This window comes from Melospiza melodia, chromosome 1 (genome assembly GCF_035770615.1).
Source record: "Melospiza melodia melodia isolate bMelMel2 chromosome 1, bMelMel2.pri, whole genome shotgun sequence".
In the NCBI taxonomy this organism is placed as follows: Eukaryota; Metazoa; Chordata; class Aves; order Passeriformes; family Passerellidae; genus Melospiza; species Melospiza melodia.
In genome coordinates this window covers 16,760,958-16,782,811 of record NC_086194.1, presented here as the reverse complement: position 1 = coordinate 16,782,811, position 21,854 = coordinate 16,760,958, and the positions used below count along the sequence as shown (strand labels likewise).

The following is a 21,854-nucleotide window of genomic DNA, read 5'->3' as shown; positions in this document are numbered from 1 at the left end:
CAACTGCAAATGCAATATAGCTGGAAAAGAGAAGACTCTTGCTTAGCTTAAATCAGCTCCACGCAGCCCCCAGATTTCTGAAAATTTGCCAGGCTTAATGTGAGTTCAGGTATTTTGAAGCTCAGACAGCTCCTAATTAAAACCTGTATTTTCAGTCTGCAATACTTAGGAATCTGTATTCACCCAAACAATGTTGAGTTAAACCACAGAGAAATCTGTTATCACTCAACTCTGGTGCATATTTTTCATACAGCTAAAATATTACACAAAATTATGAACTGCTAAATATAAAAGCATAAATTGAATGCAGACATCAAATTCATATGCTACCTTTTCCTAACCTTCCAGCAGTCGTGAGGCATGGGCCACAGCTGCACACATATGGCATTTACTTAGAGAGATCAAAGCATTTTGTACTTGAGGAAGTATTTGTGTTAGCCAAATGTACAAAACAAGCATCTTTCCAGTCACCTTTCACCCTTTGACCTCTACATGCAACATGTAAGACTGCCTGTGATAGCCCTGAATTATGTCAGAAACAGTTTTATTATTATCAATTAAGCATCAATGATAATATTTTCCTAGGAATCCTTCCTCTTAAAATTTCCATTCCTGTAATCAGATATCTAGGTCCAAGTAGCTAGGTAGGACTCTTAAAATATGAACCCTTCTGAAAGGATAGACCAGAGGTAAAGTGACATGAGAAGAAATGTTTCTATACTTTATTTGTGTGCAAAACCTGGGCCAGGGGGAGCAACCAGAGAAGTCAGTGGAAGGTTCACCACAGATTTCAAGTGGAAATAAGACTAAGGAGACCACAGGTCTGCCTGTAATAATAAAGCAGCTCTACAAAGCACAAAGACCAGAATGCAAGCTTATCAAATGCTTAACTTCTATTTTTTCCTTCAGAAACACTGCTGGATGAAGATCTTTCTTCTCTGCCATTTGTCAAGTGTCATTTCTCACCAGCTTAAACTGCCACTTGATTCTTCAGGTGCCTCACAACTTTCTTGTGCCACTAAGAGAAGAAAACTGCTATAGATCCTTCATATCCCTGACTCAAACCCAAAAATATGTATGCACATGCTGTTCATATGGTGGTTTTGGTAAAGCTCTAGGTTTTAAATTTGGGGGCAAGGAAACCATATGCCTTATGTGATTATTCATTGCAACTTCACATATCTAACACAAGGCTTTTTCAGTGTAATGAGTGTGGAACTCTAACATCCAGAAAAATTTCAGATAAGACTTGTATCCATGTGCAAGAGCAGATGTTCATCAAAAACAGTGTTTTAGAGATACATTATCTAGTAGGAACATAGGAAAAAACAAAAATTGACCTTTGCCTTTATTATGACTACGTGTTAGGTAGGATTAAATTCAAGGTTAGTTACCTCTTATTTTAGCCATCATTTCTTTCTAGACTCAAAAGACCTGAGAGAATAGGTATTTTCTGTAACTTTCCACAAAGAACTCAATTTTTAGCAATCACAATAGATGTAGGGGAGGATCCATGCTCCTTCTGTAGGTGCATTTTGGAAAATCAGGGTGAGGCATCAAAGAACAGAATCCTACATGAAACTGGTACAAAAGACCCAAACAGATGCCTAAAGAACTAGTGGTACATATGTAACCAACGCAAACACCAGTTTTTACAAAGGTATCAAATACTGATTTTTTCCTTCTGTGTTCAGGGGATCACAGATCAGCTTCTCTCTAATTTTCTGCTCTTCTAAATCACTTGCCAGTTGTAACATCTGCAAGAACTGCCACGTCATACAAAATCCAGTACTACACTGTGTCTCAGGATTTTCACTGTGAGACTTCAAACCACTATTCTTGGAAACACTGCCCAATACAGTAGCTGCCTCAAAGGACTGTGGATATACAGCAACATTTGTCAGTTAACCTACTCCTTTTGTACTAACAAAAAGACAGCTGAAGAAAAGATTATCAAAAATGCAAAATATTTCAACAGAAGTAGGTAATTCTGTATTTAGGAACTCAACTTTGAAGATTTTTATATAAATCCTGCCTTTCATGAAATAAAATTTATTCTTTTTTTAATAAACCAAGACGTTTATAATTCTTTCACCTCTTGATTATCACTCCTTGACCCTTTCATGGGTTCAGTTCCATTTACTGGCAATTTGGGTCATTCAATTCAGGTATGGAAATGCATTCATAGATAGTATATACAAACTACGCCCACGTATTAGGTACATTTGACAAGTCCAAGAAATCTTTTTCCTTTTTCCTTTTCTTTTATTCCAATGTACTATATGCAATATGACATGCCATTTTTCTTGATATAATACCCTTGAACTTCATGTATCCCTTCCCTTTACTGTTCAGGTATTGTTTTCTGACACATGTAAATGTTAACAGATGTGAGAAGCAGTAAAAAAAGCATGTGGTATAAATGCTTCTTTCTGGCACATAAAAGGCACTTTCCATAGACAGAGAAAGCATTTGCAGCACCATGTAGCCTTCATTTTCTGTTGGCAGGTATCTATATTCCAAGGCTAGAGTCCAATATTTTTGCACAGTTTGCACGTCATACCAGTAAATAAGCACAAATACAAGCTGTTTGGAGAACGTACAGGGCATATGTAGCATTTCTGGATTCCAAAAGTGATGCACAGCCAAATCATTTAAATATTCAGAACAATTAAAGTTTTGCTATTACTACCCCAGAATTGTGATACTATATTATGACAACACAATCACAGAGTTATTCAGAAAAGAGAGGCTCTCAGGAGATCTCTAGCCTAGGGTCATGCTCAAAGCAGAGTCAGTTATGAGGTTTGGCTGGGTTGCCCAGAATTTTTAAGTCTGATCTTGAAAAACTTCAAGAATACAGATGGCACAACATCTTTGGCAACCTATTGCAATGTTTGACTGTCCTGGTGGATAAAAAAGTTTTCCCTGTGCCTATTTACTCTTGATTTAGTTTACGTTTATTGTTTCTTATCCTCTTGCCACGCATCACTGTGGAAAGCCTTGGTCCATCTTTCTGATGGCTGAACTCCCCACAGCAACTACAAGGCTGCTATTGAAACCACTTAAAGCTCTCTCTTCTCCAGGCTGAAAAAGCCCAGTTTCCTTAGGTTTTCCTCACAGAGCAGTGCTTCAGGTTCTGACCATCCTGCTGGTCCTCTGCTGAACCTATTATGGTTTATCCATACCTTCCCTACATCGAAGGCCAAATCTGGGTGCAGAATTCTAGGTGTGATCTAATGAGTACTAAAGGGAACAATCTCTTCCCTCAACCTATTGGCTGTGCTCCTGTTGTCAGTCCAGAGTTGTGATTTTGCTGTCAGGACACACTGCTGGCTAATGTTCTGCTTGTTGTCTGCAAAATATCCATACCCTTTTCAGTAAATCTCCATGCTCCTCAGCCTGTCAGTCTCTAGCCTGTATCACTGCAAACAATGATGTCTTTCTAGATTTTTTCACCTCTACAAAAGTAGCCCAAGGGGACTTAAAAGCAGAAAAAGCAGAGGTAAGTATTGTACCAACAAACCCTAAATCTGACAAAATCTCAGATGGTCTCCATGTACTGGTTACAATAACTTAGAATTACTCATTTTCCTTCAGCCAAAGTCACTGCAGCTTCCAGACTCAGAGAGGGGAAGCAGAAAGCATAGGGTGTCATGTTTGCAGGAAGTATAGAGGTTGGCATGGAATAATCTTTAAATAAGGGGTTAGTCATGTGATGTGTCCACAACAAGTTTTATAAAACAATGGAAAGTACAGAACAAGGCTGTTGGAAAGAGGCTCCCCTGCTCACACAAAATAGATAATAAGATCAGCCTATTCAATACCCCAGAGTCCTGTGAACATGGATGAAAATGATGAATAAAGAATAACTATATAAAAAATACTTAATGCCCTTTTTGTCCTGGCTTCTTTAGATTTTCTGCCCTGTAAAACAAATCTTATTTAAATTTTTATAATCAGAAGGAAATATGGATAAACTCCTTCAACAAGATTCATATCTATACTGGGAAGCCAGTCAGAGTTCACATAGAGCTTAAAATTCCTGGAACTAAAGACATACACTTCAGTACAACATCTTGTAGATTGACATAGCATTTCCAGTTGGTGGCAGAACTTGCCTCTTTTTTTTTTTTTTAAATTTAGATTTAGTATCTGGCTTCTTTTACATGCAACATTTCCTGAAGGATGCAAAATTTCTAGCACTGTGATTTTCTAATTGCGTAACACTTCTTTTTCAAAAAAAAGACATTTTTCACATGTTTTTTATAAATCTAACCTAAAAGAAAAAAAAATACTTTAAATAAAAGCATATGGTAGAGGTTTATCCAAGAAAGTATCAGTCTAGATCCAGCCAGCATTTTCTAACTTTCAACACCATAGTGCACACTGGAAAATATTAAAGCACCTAGTTAGAGTGTTACGTTACACATATTCCTATGAAAATTCTTCTCATAAAATTAAATTATAAATAATAAAACATATTCCACAATCAAAGCATAATGAAGGTTAAGCTAAGTCACTGTTTCTAAACTAAAATTCAGGCCAATTTCCTGATTTTTCTTTTCAGCTGAACAAAAGGATAAGACAATATCTACCATACTCAGACTCTTAAGAAGAAGATGCTCATGTAAGTTCTGGGGTGTTTTGTTTGTTTGTTAGTTTTTTTCCTCAGAAAACAGGCACAAAGAAAACAGATTTCAAACTAAAGTCCCACGTACCAGGGAACACTGAGCTAGCAGCTGTACAAAATCCAGTACCAAGAAATTCCAATGAAGGCAAAAAATGAGCAAGGCTGACACTCACTGTGCTGCTTCCCCCTTGCACAGGGTCTCTCCTCCCTGGGACTAAAATCAGAGCAACCCCTGCTGCAGCTTTCTTCACCCTTTCTGAACATAAAGAGGTGAAACTGAAGCTCTCTGGTTGGGATAGGAGAAATCCCAGGAAGATTACACCTGGCTTCTTTCCCTTTCTTGTCCTACTTCTGTCCTTCCTCTCTCCCATGAAACGCACCTCCATTCTGGCAGCCACAGGAAAAGGGCAACATTTGGGAATCACTCAAGAATGGCTGGGGGGTATCAGGAGGTCCAAAGGATGCAGCTTGGGCTGAGGTACACCTGAACATGTTGGCAGCCAGCAGGCTGGCCAGGAACTGTCTCTTCTTTTGCATCCTTTTCATCCTCCCTAAGAAAGAGTACAGGAGCTGGAAAACCTGTGCACTTCCCGCAAGGAGGTGCAGGACTACAAGTTAGGATGAGAACAGACTTGACTGCAGTTTTTTTGTGCACTTAAACCATCTCATCTGTCTCAGGACTTAAGACAGGTGATTTGTCCTTGGCAAGCCATTTTTCTTATGTGACTGCCTGGGACAAAACGACTGTTGGCAAGATGAATCCCACAAAATGCCAGGAAATGAGGGGAAAAGAAAAGTGGGGCTTGATAGTTTCAGTGAGATATTCTGAACATGTGATTACTGGTACTTTACCATGAGATGTTTACTATTTTGTCAGGATAGACAGTTTCAGTGAGCTACAACTCATTTTACACCATGATAGATTTGAAGATTAAAATCCTTCTGGATACATTTTTCCATTTTCCCATTTTTCCTACCTGCTGTCTGTCCATTTTCATCTATTTTGTTTAGCTCCCTCCTTTGTTACAACTAAACTGAAAGGCATCTAGGACAAGGGCCATATTTCTTCAATATCTGAATGGGAACAGCACTCTTGAAAAGAAATCTCTAGACCACACAATAATAACATACAAAATAGGAATATAGTTGTCATATTCTCCAATAAGGTTAAATGTTGCATTGCATTGCATTACTTTGGAGACACACATAAAACCTATATGCCTAAAGGGAATCATAATATGGTACACCCAGACATATTGGCAAATGTTTATATAGCTACAAAATATGAATACACTCTACAGCTCTCTCTTCACCTCATCTGTTTTACTGTCTTTTTCTTATATAGTTATTTAGAGAAAGATGCCCTCCTTCTCTGCAAAGACACAATAAATGGGCAGAGAACTGTGAATATTACTGACAAGGAGAAAAGCAACAAAATGTCAAATGATGAAATGTAGAATAGTTTAAAAACTGCAAATTTGCAAACCACCTAAAAATACTCTAAGTTTAAAGGTTTTCCTATCTCAATTTGATACTTACAGGATTTCAGAGAAATATTTACAACTATTTCAGGTGCAAATCTAACTGCCTATAAAAATATCATGCAAAGGTGAAGTAGCTAAATAAAACTAGTAATCAAAGTTATTTCTAATCTTTGTTTAAAAGGTACAATTATATGGAACTAATTGGAGACCTTAAAGGCAGACAGCTTGAATCTCCATTCAGCTGCAAGACGTTTGGTGCAATATTAAGAAAGAATTCAATCATCATGAACATTCCAATGTACAAAAAGTCTTACAGGATATGAAATTCATCCCATAAAAAACAATAGGCAGATTTGATAATCCAAAAGTGATGAATCCCAGGTCTCACAGTGTGTTTTTATTTCAACTACTTTCTGTATTTTATTTTTATTTCATTGTAGTTTTCAAAAGAAGATTAACATATAAAAGGCTTTTGGTGGCATAGAGAGAATAAAAAACTTTTTTTGTGATTTCAATAGAGTGACATTTCAAAATTTATTAAGATTAAATTATGAGCCTGCTAACTTATTATATGGAATGGATATACTAAACTGTTAATTTATGTCATGGATGTCCCTTTCACAGTTTACTTTGGCTCAGTAACCCATTGTGGACTATCCTTCCTTTGTATCATTGCAAGCCTGACTAATCTTTCTTTTTTGTATTTCCTACTCCTTTTCCATACTAACCTGCTTTTTCACTCTTTGCTTTCCTTTTCATTTTGCAGGAGCATGACTTTTACCTTTCCTATCCTTCTTAAACATTATTGAGGTGGTAGTATAGGAAATTGAGAAAGATTTGCTAATTCAGCTTTGTTTCAATATTTTTAACATTACTATGGATATGAATACTATAATTTTGTCTATCTCTAGTAATCACATGAAAATTATATTAAATTTAATCAGGGGCAGTTGCAAATAAACTATCAGCAGCAACAGAGGAAAAAATGAGGTTTAAGCTGTCCATTAACCCTGACATTCTGAAGGATTCCGCCTGATTTCTCAAAAATGCTCTGAAAACATGATGTGGGGTTTATTTCCCTTTAGTTTGTCTGATATTCCTGAAATGGACTCTTAACTATTCCATCTTTGAAAACAACAGTGAACTGCAATAAAGGGACACTACAGTTTCCAGACTTTTGACAAATTTTGCAGTGTTTCTCTCAAGTGCATCTTATCCTGAGAATAGGGATCTGAGAACATAATCTGACTGTAACAATATTTTAAAAGTATGTTAGATCTACTGGTATGAGTGAACTGACTTCAAACTCTCTTCTGTATTCAATTGAAAGTACTGATTTTGATCTCTGAAGTTAATATAGCTTTAGGTCCAGTGCTCTAAGGGTCAGCCTTTCTTCCTACATAGGATCATTATAATCAAAACCAGTGAGGTGCTTTTGCTAGTAAACCTTACATATCAAAGTCTGGGGATAAAAGCAGGAGGTTCTCCCTGTGAATTTGTACAATAGCATTTGTTTGAAATCACTAGCCAGCACATTTTAAAGCTGGGTTTTTTTGTGGCACATAAGAAGACTGTTCTACAGTCCTATGTTTTAAGATGTGGGGGTTGCAACAGTGCATACATTTACATAAACTGGCAGATGAGTGGTACTGTTCAACATATACTCTGATTTTAGACTAGCAAATGTACCAGAAAATGTTGAATTAGAACACAGGGTAAATAAATGTATAGATGGTATGAACACAGATCAGATCTATTCATACAAATATGAAACTGAATGTGATGAAGCAAGAAAAGATCTGGAGCTGTTCATGGACAAGGGTACATGTTCATTCATATCATTAAGTCTAAATTTTCTGAATATCAGAAAATTAAATGTATGGTACCATTTATTTCTCAAGATTCTCAAACTGCTTATTTTTTTTTTTGCTATTAGAGAAAACCAAATTATTTTATACTAAGGAGTCATCTTCCTATAATAAACGCAAATTTTTTATGAACAGTTTGGTCAGTTGTCATAAAATAAATTTACAAGTGCTGGAAATTTGTGTGCTTTTAAAAAGTCTGTGTTGAGGAAAACATTACCATGTACACTTATTGTGACAGATAAATGCTTTGGTTTTTTGGTGATGAAAAAAAGGGAGTTGCTTGAATTAGCACTCCAATCGGGCCATATTCAACCAAAATATTTGTGATTTGCACACAGCTCTTTAGAGCAGAGTTAGATAGTTTTTCAAAAATAAGCAAAACATCTCTCCAAAGCCACACAAGGACTCTGGCCACAAGGAGCTTGAATGGCTGCTCACTTTTGGAAGCTCTGTGAGATCACAGACTTTTAAAAATACTGTGTTGAATGCAAACAAGCAAGTAATAATACCTGTCTGACTTTTATATGCCAGAAATACTAGAGACTTTGATCTGCTTCCTTCCCTCTCTAAAGACGTAGCTATGAAGCAGTAAATGAAAAATCAATTAATAAAAGTTAAATTTAAAGCTTTTCTCTGATTAGAACAAAAGCCTGTTCGTCAATTTTTTTATTAACTTCTCAACTTCAATTCCAAGCTTCAGGTTTTGGAAATGTTTTTGGCTTATTCATTTGCTTGAGCTCTTTTAGGTCTATAAAAAGAAAGTTATAGTTGTGCTTGGGCAAGTGGAGGTTGTACCACATGCATAAAAGCTCTGCTAAAGCTGGTTAAAGCATGCGGGGGAAGATGTGAAAATTAGTTTTCTAAAACCATGCAACTCTGTGCTTTAACACAGGAGAAAAAAAAATTAATGTGAACCCTCTACCTGAATGTTGCTGCAAAAAGTTAAAAGAATCATGATTTAAAGCTGCTGTGGTGGTTCCTTTGTCTCTCAGGTAGGAGGAAATGGCTGGAGCTAACCAGCTACCCAAGACATTATTTCACAAAACTAGTGCAAGCACAAGAATATTACTGACCACGTGGTGGGCATTCTTGGGTGAGTATGTCTGAGGCATGCTGCCACCTAATAAAAGCAGTATGTGGAAGATGATTTAAGAGAAAGTACTGCTCCCACACAGGGAATGTGCTCTCTACTTCATCAGCTCCCCACTCAAACAGGCTACTTTTTCATTTCAACAGCACATCATGGGTTTGACTCATGAAGACAATTAAGGAATTTAACATCCTTCTCTGAACAGAAGTATCTTTATGCACAATACTGTAAATTTTGTGAAAGAGTAGTTTCTCAAAATACAATTCCCTCATATGCATTTCTGATGCAGAAGAATTAAACAGACTATCAGTTTCTCCCCCCACACTCCAGGATGTCAACAAAAATTTAAGGATAAATAACACCTACAAGTAACTGCAAATTTCATGAGGATTCTTGATTATGAGACCAAGAGCAGAAAAATTAACAGAAACAGCCTGCTCAGTCAGAAACAAAGTCAGGGCTTCATGGTGTCCCCAACTGTATCTTACACTGAAAAAATTTCTGTCCAAATTGTTTGCAAGGACTTTATTGTATCACCCAAACATCTTTTCAATCCTAACCAATAGTTACTGGCACTATCTGCAGCACGTGCAGTGAGCAAAACTGCTCAGTGTAGTAAATCCATGAAAGGGGAAAACTTTGCACTGAGCTATGATGTATTTGCACAGGACACTTGACCTCTATTCTGCACTGTGAACTGCAGTTTGCAATTGTCTCTGTCTGCACTTCTCAAAGAGAACTGTACTGTCAGCAGCTTGTGACATCACTACTTACTACCCTTCCATTTATTACCATTTATGAAGATCCTTTGGCTCCAAAACTTCATCCTAATTTCTAAACTTTGATTCCTGAGTTTTAAACAGTTATTTATCTTCTCTAGGACTCTGCCTTCTCATCACATCACATTTTAACTTCTTTAATAGCTGTTGGTGAAGAGTGCTGCTCAACGCTTTCTTAAAATCCAAGCATGGTCAATTCCACCTTTCCGAACAGCAACAGGATTATTGCACACCAATACAGTAATCAACTGATGGAAAGACAAAACTCTTTGAGAAGCAAAAGACTGATAAAATATTCTCTATACCATGAATATTCAGCAAATCCAGTGCCAAAGACAGACTTTTTTTCAATATATACACACTCCCTTAGCCTATAGTGCCTCTGGAGTCCAGCAATTATGTCTCTCTGGAATGCTGAGAAGGTGCTAATCCAGTCTAATGAATGTTGCATTTGTGAAGATTGCACAGATTTGACTTTAGGTGTTCTAAAGACCTTCTTGACATTTTAAACTTTTCTCTATTTTCACAGAGCCCTAATTATGTATCTTATCCTGGTATTTGGAACTGTCATACCTGTACAGCAGTATGGAAGCACGTTCATGAGTTGCTGCTTTCTCAATCCTATGCCATGGAAAAGTTTTTTTATTTTTATCTATACCTTCAATACAAATGCAATGAGTAGAATAGAATCACCTTAAAGGCACCTTCTATCTAGCTTTACAGCTCTCCTAAATCCAAAGGTAACATGCAATTTGTAGTGTATCAGACTCTTTCAGTAATTAAAAAGTGTTACTGGCTAATAATATTCTCTCACTTTAACATTACATTTTTTTCTTCAAAGCTTCCAGAGATGAAGAATTATCATAAACCATGGCATGGCAATAAATTCTGCACTGACTAGCAGCTGATAAATACAGCCAATAATTACCCTTAGAGATAAAGGCAAAATTAATTAAAATCAAATTTTCAATGAAATTAAATCACATGAAATTTCACTTATAGTCCAGGAGAAGATACATTTTAGCTTTCATATGCAATTGATTGTAAAATGAGCACAACTGCATCAGCAATTCATACCCAGTCCCTGCCCTCACTCAAGTCAGGACAGAATTCTCACCAGGCTCGTGCTGCCTGGCAGCCTTGTCAGGTCTTCAGATTTGATGCCAAAGTACAGAACATTGACCAGGAACACTACACTAGAGTCCATCCTATAGTCCACACACTGCAAATGGGCTTTTCCTTAGCATCTTTCCTTTGAAAGGGGTATCAATAAGTTGTGCCTTATCACTTAAAAGATACCAGAGTGTGCTTTGCAACAGTGATATAAGAGAGATTACAATGAGTAAGGCTTGAAGCCAAACTGAACTGAGTGATTGATTCTACAGGTAGAACTTTTTTCTTGGTATTTTTTATGTTCAGATTCTTTGAATAGCTCCTTACATACAAGGAAACTATTTTTGATCAGCTGAATGTCAAAAATAATTACCTGGCATTCTGTCCTTACACATTAAACCCAGTATCTCTTAATTAGGAAACCTAATTTTATATCTGACAGTTCAGCTAAGATACTATTCCATAAACATAAAAATATTTTAATGCTCTTCTTTCTTATTATTGCCAAATTAGAAAGAAATGATTCATAGAGTCACAAGGATAAGACTGGTGCAGGGAGCTAAACAATTGCAAGAAGCTGCTCTGTGTATTTCTGTGGTTTGGAAATAGCGCCAAGTCAGAAGGAAAAGACATTCTCTGCATTTTCTAAAGCAAGATAAATACAGAAAAGAAATATAGATGAAAGATGGAACTGCTGTCTGCAGATTCTGCCAGATTCCTTGGCTTTTTGGCACACCTATTGAAGCTGGCAGACTTAGCCAGTAGCAATCTTTTCCATTAAAAGGAGCAGCATATATTTTGATTTAACATACTTTGTTTGTGCATTTTTAAGCTTCAAAAATGTCTATTTAAATTTTTTTTAATGATTCCTTCTGCACAGTTGGCTGCAATTGCCCTTATTTGAAATGGCTCATTTATCACTAAAAGAGCTGCAGGGCACAGCTACTGTTAAACAGCTCCAACAAATGTACAGCTTAGTGGGACAAGCTTCTTTTTATAAGACTAAAAGATGTTTAAAATGTGCCAAGAGGAGCTTTATGCCAGCCTCTAGGTTTTTTATCCAAATGTTACAAAATTAGAGATCTCCTGAAGCACAGAGTTTGGGCAAAAATAAGCTGATCTCCCTTAGGCTGCTGTTTTTTCCCATCCACAATCAGCCAGATTTTAACAGAACACTTGCTACATATCATAAACTTCAGTAATGTGAAATTTTGAAAAAGTAATCTAAAGTCTGAGGCTTAATCTATACTAAAGCCAAACTTCATTACCTTTGTCAATGGTGCAAAAGCAAAATGTTTTACCTAAAAGTACCCTTACTTTATGAATGGTGACATTTTGCTTATTATGAAGGTAGAACAGCTACTGGCTCCTGCTTCCTGGAGCTGAAACTGTAAGCAAAATGTTTAAAGCAACCGGGCAGTTGCCAACGCAATGGAAACTGGTGTAACACTGTCAATTTACATTAATCCTCCTGAAATGGAATAAAACATGTTAGTATGTGACTTAGTTTATGGAATCTCTTATATCCAAAATTAAAGTGTGATGTGATCAATACATTTGTTGGCAAAGGGGTTTAGCATATTTTTGGTAGACAACAGACATGCAGAAGTTTTGGAATCTAGTGCCCTCTTTCTTGATGTCCAAGAACTGTAACAACTGCTATAAAAAGCAACAGGCATCAGCTTGGAGCATGTGCCAGACGCGCCGTATCTCCAGCCTGAACTGTGGAGCCTGAGCAGAGCAAACCACTGCAGTCACAAAGGGGGTTTTTCTAAAGGAAAAATTACAACACAAATACATAAATTGAAAACACATACTACTATACCCCAATAGTACTATTGCACAGATATCACATGAAATATGAAGATATATTAAACCTTGCTTTATTATGTAAAACTCCATATTGTGTATTTAATGTTTTCACCAAAGGCTTGCACAAGAAAACAAGCAAACTTGTTGCCAAATTCTCCTAAAGAAGTACGTGCCAGTGCTTTTCCATTTAGTTTTCTATACTCCAAATAAATATAGTATGTGATAAAAGGTTGGTTTTAGAATGCTTTCAGTAGAAATTACTAGTAATTGTCTTCCATGTTTTGTAATTTACATCTATTTATTTCACAAAGATGGTCTTATGCAAGTCTTTGAACACAAAACAGTTAGCCAAAACTTCTTGTAGGGATTTATGACTTTAGCAAACAATGACCAGTTTTCTGGAAGCTCTGCACAATAAATTACAGAAGCTGTATTTTTTAACACAGTCATTATAAAAACCTTCCAAATATGAAATCTACATTTCACAATAACTTTCAGAAACAGTGGTTAAACAAATGGGTTTCATATCTTGGAATATAACAAGGGAAGAGAAGAGTCTAACATTTCTGCCACTAAGAACTGAACTCAAAAAGCAGAAATACCTCCTATTAACTCCACACAGGATTCAGAAGATACATTATGGCTGTTTTGCCTTCTTTGCCAAAAATACCAAAAACCAACCTACCAACAAACCCAAGCTTAACACATCCATGCTCTCCCTACCTCCCCTCCAATGCATTTCTTGAGGCTGTACCCTGATGAAAAGACCAATTTTTAAAAAAATTAAAATGTATGATTATACAAATCAAGTCCCATTCTTAGGGCATGAGCGTCTTCTTTGCCCACTTCACTGTACCAAGCAGTTGAAATTTGCTTTTCAGCATTCCTGGTGATGTTGTTATAAGTGACCACAGCTGATATTCCAGGAGGCATCCACTAGTATTTTGTAGTATAAGAAAACAGAGCTCTTCCATGTTGGGCAAATAATAGCATAAACCAGACCACAGAGTAAGGCTAAAGATCAGTTCTATGCATGGGTAGGTTGGATAGAAACTTTCAACAATAAAAAATATCAAAACATGAACGAAACCTCTGATCATCTGCATTTCAGGTAGGTACCTTAATCATTAGGTTAATGGTTCCTCTAGCCCAAAAATAATTAGTTCTGTATATACAATGGAACAAGAACAGGAGAAAATGAACTTTTTCATAGTGCAGCACAGAAATATATCTTTCTATTAATTTGGAAAATAAAAGCTGCTCAGAACAATGCAAAGCTAAACAGAGACTAATTTGCTTGGACTTCATATAGCCTTCAGCACAGACACACAAATTCAAAAGCCTGACAACAGCACCAGATATGGTTCCCATATGGTGTGAGTGCCTTAAAGTCTGGATGACTGGCCACTCTCCAGTGGTTCTAGATTTTTACAAAAAGTTTACAGTCAGTATTTGTTATTTATATTTTACTTAAGATGACTGAGTTGCAGTTATGAATTAGCAGTTAAAAATGTATCCTGGTTTGCTTAAACTATCAAATATGAATATATAAATATTTTACATAGTTTTTATAGCAGTCCTGTTTGTTCACCTCCACCTTATTGTGTGTTATATTTAAATTGGAAGTTTTCTGGAGTCATCTTCTTCTCAAGCAGGTACACATCACTCCCTAGCAAAGTGAACCCCTTTATCTGTAATCAGTGCCTTTAAGCATCATCACAGTACACAGAAAAAAATGCATAAATAAAAAAAATGGATAACTTTACTATTTGTTAGCTAATTATTTCACAATTCAAGTAGAAATTTAAAGTCAAAACATCAAGGGATCCTTGTATAAGATACTGGAAATCACCTCAGTGGGAAGATCTTCTTAAATGTTTTAAAATATTTATGTACCATCTGCTTGGGTATCTGTAAAGGTAGAATTTCATTGGCAGGCAGAACAGGCATTTTTTAGCTTCACCCTTTACAGTCAAAGCCACTGGTATTCTTTTCACAGACCTTAATAAACTTATGTCTCTATAATTCAAAAGTATTTACCACTTTCTCAGCCAGTAAACTCCTTCAGTTTCCTAATGAATCTTACCTCTGCCAAAGCTGCAGTCCTCTACTGTGGAAAGGCAATATTTTGTTTTAAAGGCATTACAAGAAGGGTCACTGTGTTTGTCTCTGAATATCTTCCTTTCTAAAACAATAAAAATCTTGAACACATTTTGTGACTGCTTTTGAATCGTGAATTATTCTTTCAAAAATGATACCTAAGTATTTTCACATTTATAAAGTATTTTGACAAAAATTAAATCTGATTTAATCATCTGAAAAAAAAATCACCTTATATCACAATGTCTAAATTCACTGGTGATTTTTTACTCCTGTGCATGAAGGCCAGCCTTATAAGCATGCAAAGGTTTAACCTGCGGATCCATTTCCAGAAAGACACGAAAATCAAAGTAGAAAATTGGCCAAACACAAACTTTGAGGGCAATACTGTGGCCAAAGAGAATAATGAAAATCTCTGATGTTCAAACCGAGCTTACATAGAAAAAGGGAAGTTATTTTACCTGATTTAAGTATTCATACAGATATTAGTGGAATACTGAATTTTGTCCTGAAACGTGTTGCAATTCAGTCCAAAAAGGAAGTTCAAAAATAAAAAATTCAGAACTGACACACAAACATAGTTAAAGAATTAAAAAGACAGAAATTCCCTCAGCGATTACACTTGCCTAGATAATTAAAAATATGACAATGAGACGAGAATTTAATTTTTTTCAATAAGAATGTATGTGAGAACAGAAGTTTTGTAGGGCTTGTCAGTTTACTAAGCAAAAGTATCATGCGTGTAATTGCATAAGATAAAGCTAGACAAACCTTAGGCTACAAATAAGGTGCAAATGTTTTTATGGGGAAGGTATTTAACTACTGGAACAAGTTATGATGTCTCTGGTGGATTTTCCATTGCTGGAATTTTTTAAGTAAAGAGTCAGTGTTTTTCTAAAAGATATACTCTATTCCAAACAGAAAAAAATGAAGCAATGTCTCTGGTTTGCATGAGCAAGGCTAGTCAGACTTGGTCATTAAAATGTTCCTTCCAGTATTATAATGTATGGACCTACAAGTATGTCACATGAGAATAGTGTCCAGTTTACCAGACTATAATCTTATTTGACCTTTTAAAATACTGGCATATTACCTCTCTTCCAGCCCTGCAACTTCCCCTGCACCACAAGCTTGCTGAAAATCAACATCCAGGAGGATATTAATTTAAATTCAGCTGTCTGAAAGCTAGCTGTTTAGTCTGAGCTAGTCACCTAGGTTCTTTCTACATTCAGCAGAGAAAATTAGTCACTTTCATGAGTCTACTTCTTGCAGATATCTTGGGCCTCTATTTTCAGCTAGGATAAGTCTGCAGGTGTCTCTTTCTTTCCATTGCCTACAGAAGGTGTCTTAGTTTAGACTACTTTAAACTCCATACCTAAAAGTGGCCAAAATTAGATGAAAGAAATCCATCCTTAATACGCCAAAGATCTCTTTCAAAATCCTTGGATTCAAGTTAGTTAGATCCACTAATTTAAAACATCTGGCATTATTAGATCATACTCAATGCGTGCTTCAGTTATGGCTGGGCAGATTGAGTTTCATCACCATCATAGCATATAAATTCAACTCATCTGTATTCTTCTAGGAAAAGAAAAATTAATATTTTAATAGCTCTTTCTTATTGCACTATTATTCAGAATTCTGTCATTCCTATCTAATAATGAAATGAACTGTATGCTCATTTTTAAAAGTTCTCCACTGCCTTGGATGGGATTCACCCCATTAAACATAGATACCTACAGCATAGATGTGCAGCTCTAACCTTTGACTCTGCACTCTCATTACTGCCAAAGGAAACCAGAAAATATTGCCTGTAGAAACCAAGGTGTCTTATCTTTGCATAAATGTCCAAATTAAAAGAGATGAAACAGTAAAAACACTATTCTTTTTCCTTGACTATTATAAGATTTGGGATGACTATTTCAGTTTGGCATGTGTACTGTGTAAACATATAAAGTTAAGATGAATTACTAATTTGATTAATTTTGTTCTTCCACAGCCTGACTTTGGCTGCTTATTTCTCTTGTTCTTACTTTTTTCATTGCTTTAATAATCTCCTCAGAGACTTCTCAGAGTCTCATTAGCATGATAATAAAAGACTGACCTCAACTCTGTAGATGATGAAGCCAATCAAAGTTCCTAGGCCTTTTTTACACAGAAATCATCATCATCATCACCACCACCACCACCACCACCACCATCATCCACAAAACCAAATCCTTCATATCACTTACAAAGTCAGAATTTAACTTCTGAAACAGCAGAAATTAACTTCCATGAGAGATTATCTTTCACCTTGCTTCATTTGAGAAAGAAGAATGACCAGGAATAATCAGCAACATGTTTTTCATGTGTATATACTTAGAATTTTTTTAATACCTGAAGTCTTTTAGAAGGTATAGTATGAGCAGTTGCATGGGTGCCTGTCCTATTACACACCCATCCTCCCTAACTCACCTCAGAAACAATCTAAATCTACAGCTTGCCAACATCAGCAAGAAAAAGAGTGACTGTAGCACAGAGTAGCATTGTATTATCTTGACATAGTCTGTAGGAAAATTATTTAAATATTTTTTGGCATCTTCTGATGACTTTACTTCTTCCTTTAAAACATATTTACACTCATCTTTTCACTACTAAAGTAACTGCACTTCCTTAGTCTCCTATTTCTCCCCAGTCTTTTTATAATTTGTCTGACAAGGGCCTCCTTTGTAACAAACCTGTACTCTTTAGCTCACAGTTAGACCTCTTTTTCATGAATGAGCTTGATTGTTCTAAAGTTTCAGCAGCAGGCAAATATAGGTGGACATCATTGTTTCTCTGCAACAGCTTTGAGAGAAATGTTCTGCTGTTTCCATGAATGGAAACAGTGGTGATGGCTTGGTGCTGCTTTCAGTTGCCTGTGAATTTTCCTATTTCTCTTCTCTTCTTTTTCTCTATAATGGTCACAGACTCCAAGTATAAAGAATATTGCCTGATATTCCTGCTTATCTCAGCTGTAAACTGCCAAACCCTCACTGGATTTCTCTTCTTCCTTGGTTTCTGGATGGCTGTCTCCAATCTTGAATTCAAATTGATACCTGTTCCTTACTCTGATGTCTATCAATTTCTCTTGCTGTCTAGTGCTCCATATGTCATCTTCAAAAATGCAAATGCACGTTACTGCATTGTTACTGCACTGATGTTACTGCATCTTTGAAAATGCAAATCTATTTTCCAGCACAGCCATGAATTTTTACTTGAGAAAGAGGAAATATGTTCTGATGTTTGGTAGAAAGAAAGCATTTATTCATCTGACCTCTGGTGTTTGGTAGAAAGAAAGCATTTATTCATCTGTCATAGGTCATAACCATTGTCCCATTCCTGGTCATAAGAACATTGATTGTGAAACTGAACATAAAAGAGTAACTTCATAAACTGCCTTTCTAAACTTCCTCCAAAATCCCTGTTTGTCTCCTCAGAATTTCACATGGCAGCTGACATAGACCAGTGACTTTCCAAGATTTTTATCATTTAGACTCACTTCAAAAAATTGAATGTTTTTTGTATGCAGTTACAAATAGGTGAAAATATCCAACACTGGTTTTCTCTCACTGGTGTTTTGTGATTCGCAAATAATGTTTGAAGCAGTAGCAAAATGTGAAGTACAACACTCTGATTGGAATTATTTTCTGTTTATAATTTTATTACTGGTTTCCTGGACAAAAACATGTATATAAATATTGAATAGGGAATGGTCAGAAAGTCTAATGCTTCGAGAAAGTCTCTGACCAACTGTTACAGCACTCAGCAACTGTGTCATTCACACAGGCTAAATGTTTCCCTGAAGCATCACACATTCTTTGTATGTGAACACAGCACATGAACATGTGCTGAAGAACACCTGGAATTAGGCAATCCAGTCACAACTACAGAGGCTGAGACATTAATCCAACTGTGCATGACCACTGAAACACCAGATATCTGGTAAAAGATGAAAAAAAAAATCAAATCCAAATAAGTTTCCTAGAAAAAATATGATTGGTCCTGGAATAACCCGTACATAACAACCTGTATATAAATACAAAGTATGCTTTCAGTCAACTACTCACTGGAGAGGCTAGAACAATGGAAACACCCAGGCATTCTGTCATTACTGTGAAGCACTGAGCAAAGATATCCAAGGGCACAGACAGAGTGCTGTGGGTTCTCTGCTTGTTTTTTCTGCCTCTGTTGGGGTCAGGAGGGAAGGCACTCCAGATGATAGTCCATGTTCAGACTTAGGTGTTTATTGTTTCTTATCAATGCTACAGCCACATAGCCATGAGTTCTGCAGTCTTTCATTAGCAAGGCACAAAATGGCTATCTCTTGTTACAAGGTCTTTTAAGGCTAAACTATCCAACTTTGAAATGACATCTAGATTATTTTCCCTTTTAACCCAATAACTGATCGTTCGAAGCCTGCAATGTAGACTTTTCTGCCCAATTACAAAATACCACCCAAACCCATGAAGAAGGAAGAAGAAAGTAAAGAAGAAGATCCCGTCTCCACTTTAAAACCTCCATCTTGCTTCATATTTATTACTATATTCTAAAGCCCCAAACTCTAAGTTTTCTACCCTGTGATATTACACACTTCTAACCAACTAAAAGCCCGTAATCCCAGTGCTGTCAATCAATTTTGGAAGCCTTCTCCACAGCCTCAGGTCAAATGCAGTGCTCTGTAGTGAGTCTGCACCTTTCAGCACAGAAAGTTTAAAATTCTCAGCATCCAGGGTTCCAACAGAGTGCTGCAACTACTGTCTTGCCCATGTTGTGCAGACCAACTGAGCAGGCCAGGAAAGACTCAGCCCTCTGACTTGTGCATTTCTGCAATTAAATCTCTACCCACTCTCCCTGCCGTCTGGGAATGCCTATCCAGCCTTTCTGAAACTGCAGTTATTGGTTCTTGGTGGCAATTCCAATAGTGCCTGCAAGGGAGTCAAGCTCTTAAGGGCTGGTGGATTGGTCATCTGTGCCCTGAGCTGCCATGGTGCATGTGTTGATTTGCTCCATGATCTGCTCAGCTCTGGCAACACAGAACAAAAGCACTTGGGCGAGCACATCTGGAAAATCCAGAATATTGTGAATAATAAAAAACATTAAAAATTTGTTATATTTTTCTGTACATCCCTATTTATCTGGAAGTACAAATTAATGCTTTTTATTTAAAGTGTTTATTAATACTTTAACTAGGACTGAAAAATAAAGTGAACCTAGAGTGAGGTGGAATTACTCTAAAAGTGCATTATCAGAATCAGTGTGCTGCAACTTATGAAACCTGAAATCTCCATAATAAATTGAAAGAAAACAGATGACAGGAGCACAGAAAATGGATTGTGCCAGTTAAACAGAGAGAAGCAAGATTTAAAACCAACAAATGCTAATGCTGTAGTACAGCATATATTCCTCTGTGCTGTATAGCCAATATATGTGACTGTGATAGCAAGGTGTTACTCTCCAGTGCTGAACGGGTAGCTTAGATTTGAGTAAGTCCAAGTATTGGACCTTAAACTGAATATTTAAGTATTTTTGACCGGTGGATCCTTTAAGGTCAACAGTGCACAGATAAACACATGATAATTCAGCACCATTAACTGTGCCAGAACTGAAACTGCTCACAATGAAGTACATGATCATAAATGCAGGAATAAATCAACATTAATAATAACACTACATTGTAAGTCAACTCTTACTGCAAATACATTTACCTGAACATCAAGTAAAATGAAAGGTCTGCATACAGTGAATCTTTCAGGGAATTTATGAAAATTGAGAACTCCTAATGTCTCCACCTCTAAAGCCATAATGCTCATCTCTCCTGTGCCAAAGGAGTAACTCCTCTGACTTCAACTAGTGAGACAAAACTTTGCTAAAAAAATCTTTTTGAAAGAAAATTTTGTTCTAAGATCTTTGCAGAATGTGATTATGCTTAACTCCTAAAATAAGAATTTTATAAGTAAATTCAGAATTCACCAAAACAGCTCCAGGTAAACTAAGCCTTTGTATTATGGTATCTTAATTTGCCCCCAAATCCAGTTACACTCAATGTCTAAGTGTCATGCTGCCATGCTAGGCAACCATCCATTGAGATAACTCAACTTCTTTAGCAAATGTCACTTGAGAACGACAAAATGCAGATGTCATGCCACCACCAGCCTAGGTCAGAGTTGAGTACTCTAAAGGTGAATGTCCACATCATACTTCCATTCTCAAAACCCACCTAGCTGTAGTATTTTTGACACTAAAATCCTGCTTCCTAATTCACTAATTAGCCAAACATTTCTAGGAAAAAGTTTAGAAAATTTGAGGTACACAGCAGTATTCAAGAATTATTTCAAATTAAAGATATCTTTTTTTGACCATGCCAAACCTCCTCAATAGTTTGAGCCCCAAATAAGAAAAAGCTTCCACCTCACCTTCACCACTCCATTTTCATGCATGGTGACACAGTTGTTGGGATCCTCTGAAAGCTGATATAAAGCTTGAGCTGTAGCTCTATGAACTAATGGATCCTTTGACTTCAAGTAACGTGCTAAAGGAGCCACAGCCTTGGCCTCTCCAAAGGCAACTCTGTTGCTGCCCCACATGCAACAGTGGGCAATGGCCTCTGCTAAGTGACGTCTTAACTTGTTATTGTTCTGAAGAAGGTAAAAACATAATGAATTAAAGTCAACACACAACAAAAAATTCATTGGAAAGCAAAATTGTATTCCCACACATCTTTAAGGCATCCCAATTTAATTGCAGTACAATTAAAACTGGAGAGAGCTGTAAGGCATAGAGCTGTTAAAGTCCCTTAATATTCTTTTTATAGCAAGTGCTATGAATTTTTATATTATTTCAAATGTACTTTTAGACTGACTAGAAATTAGATAAGACAGCAATAAAATGTAAAATATAACCTCATCAGTGAGATTCTTCTGCATGTTCGGATTAATTGTTTTCTCAACCCTT

The 21,854-nt window shown here is 36.5% G+C and overlaps 1 protein-coding gene across 1 annotated transcript in view; it reads right to left on the bottom strand.

The window, feature by feature from the left end:
- Positions 1-21,854, bottom strand: part of ODAD2 (outer dynein arm docking complex subunit 2) — a 69,685-nt gene that overhangs the window by 2,526 nt on the left and 45,305 nt on the right. Inside the window, exon 13 of the mRNA XM_063149307.1 lies at positions 21,317-21,538. Coding sequence (XP_063005377.1) covers positions 21,317-21,538 — 222 coding nt within the window. The remainder of the gene's footprint in view (positions 1-21,316; positions 21,539-21,854) is intronic.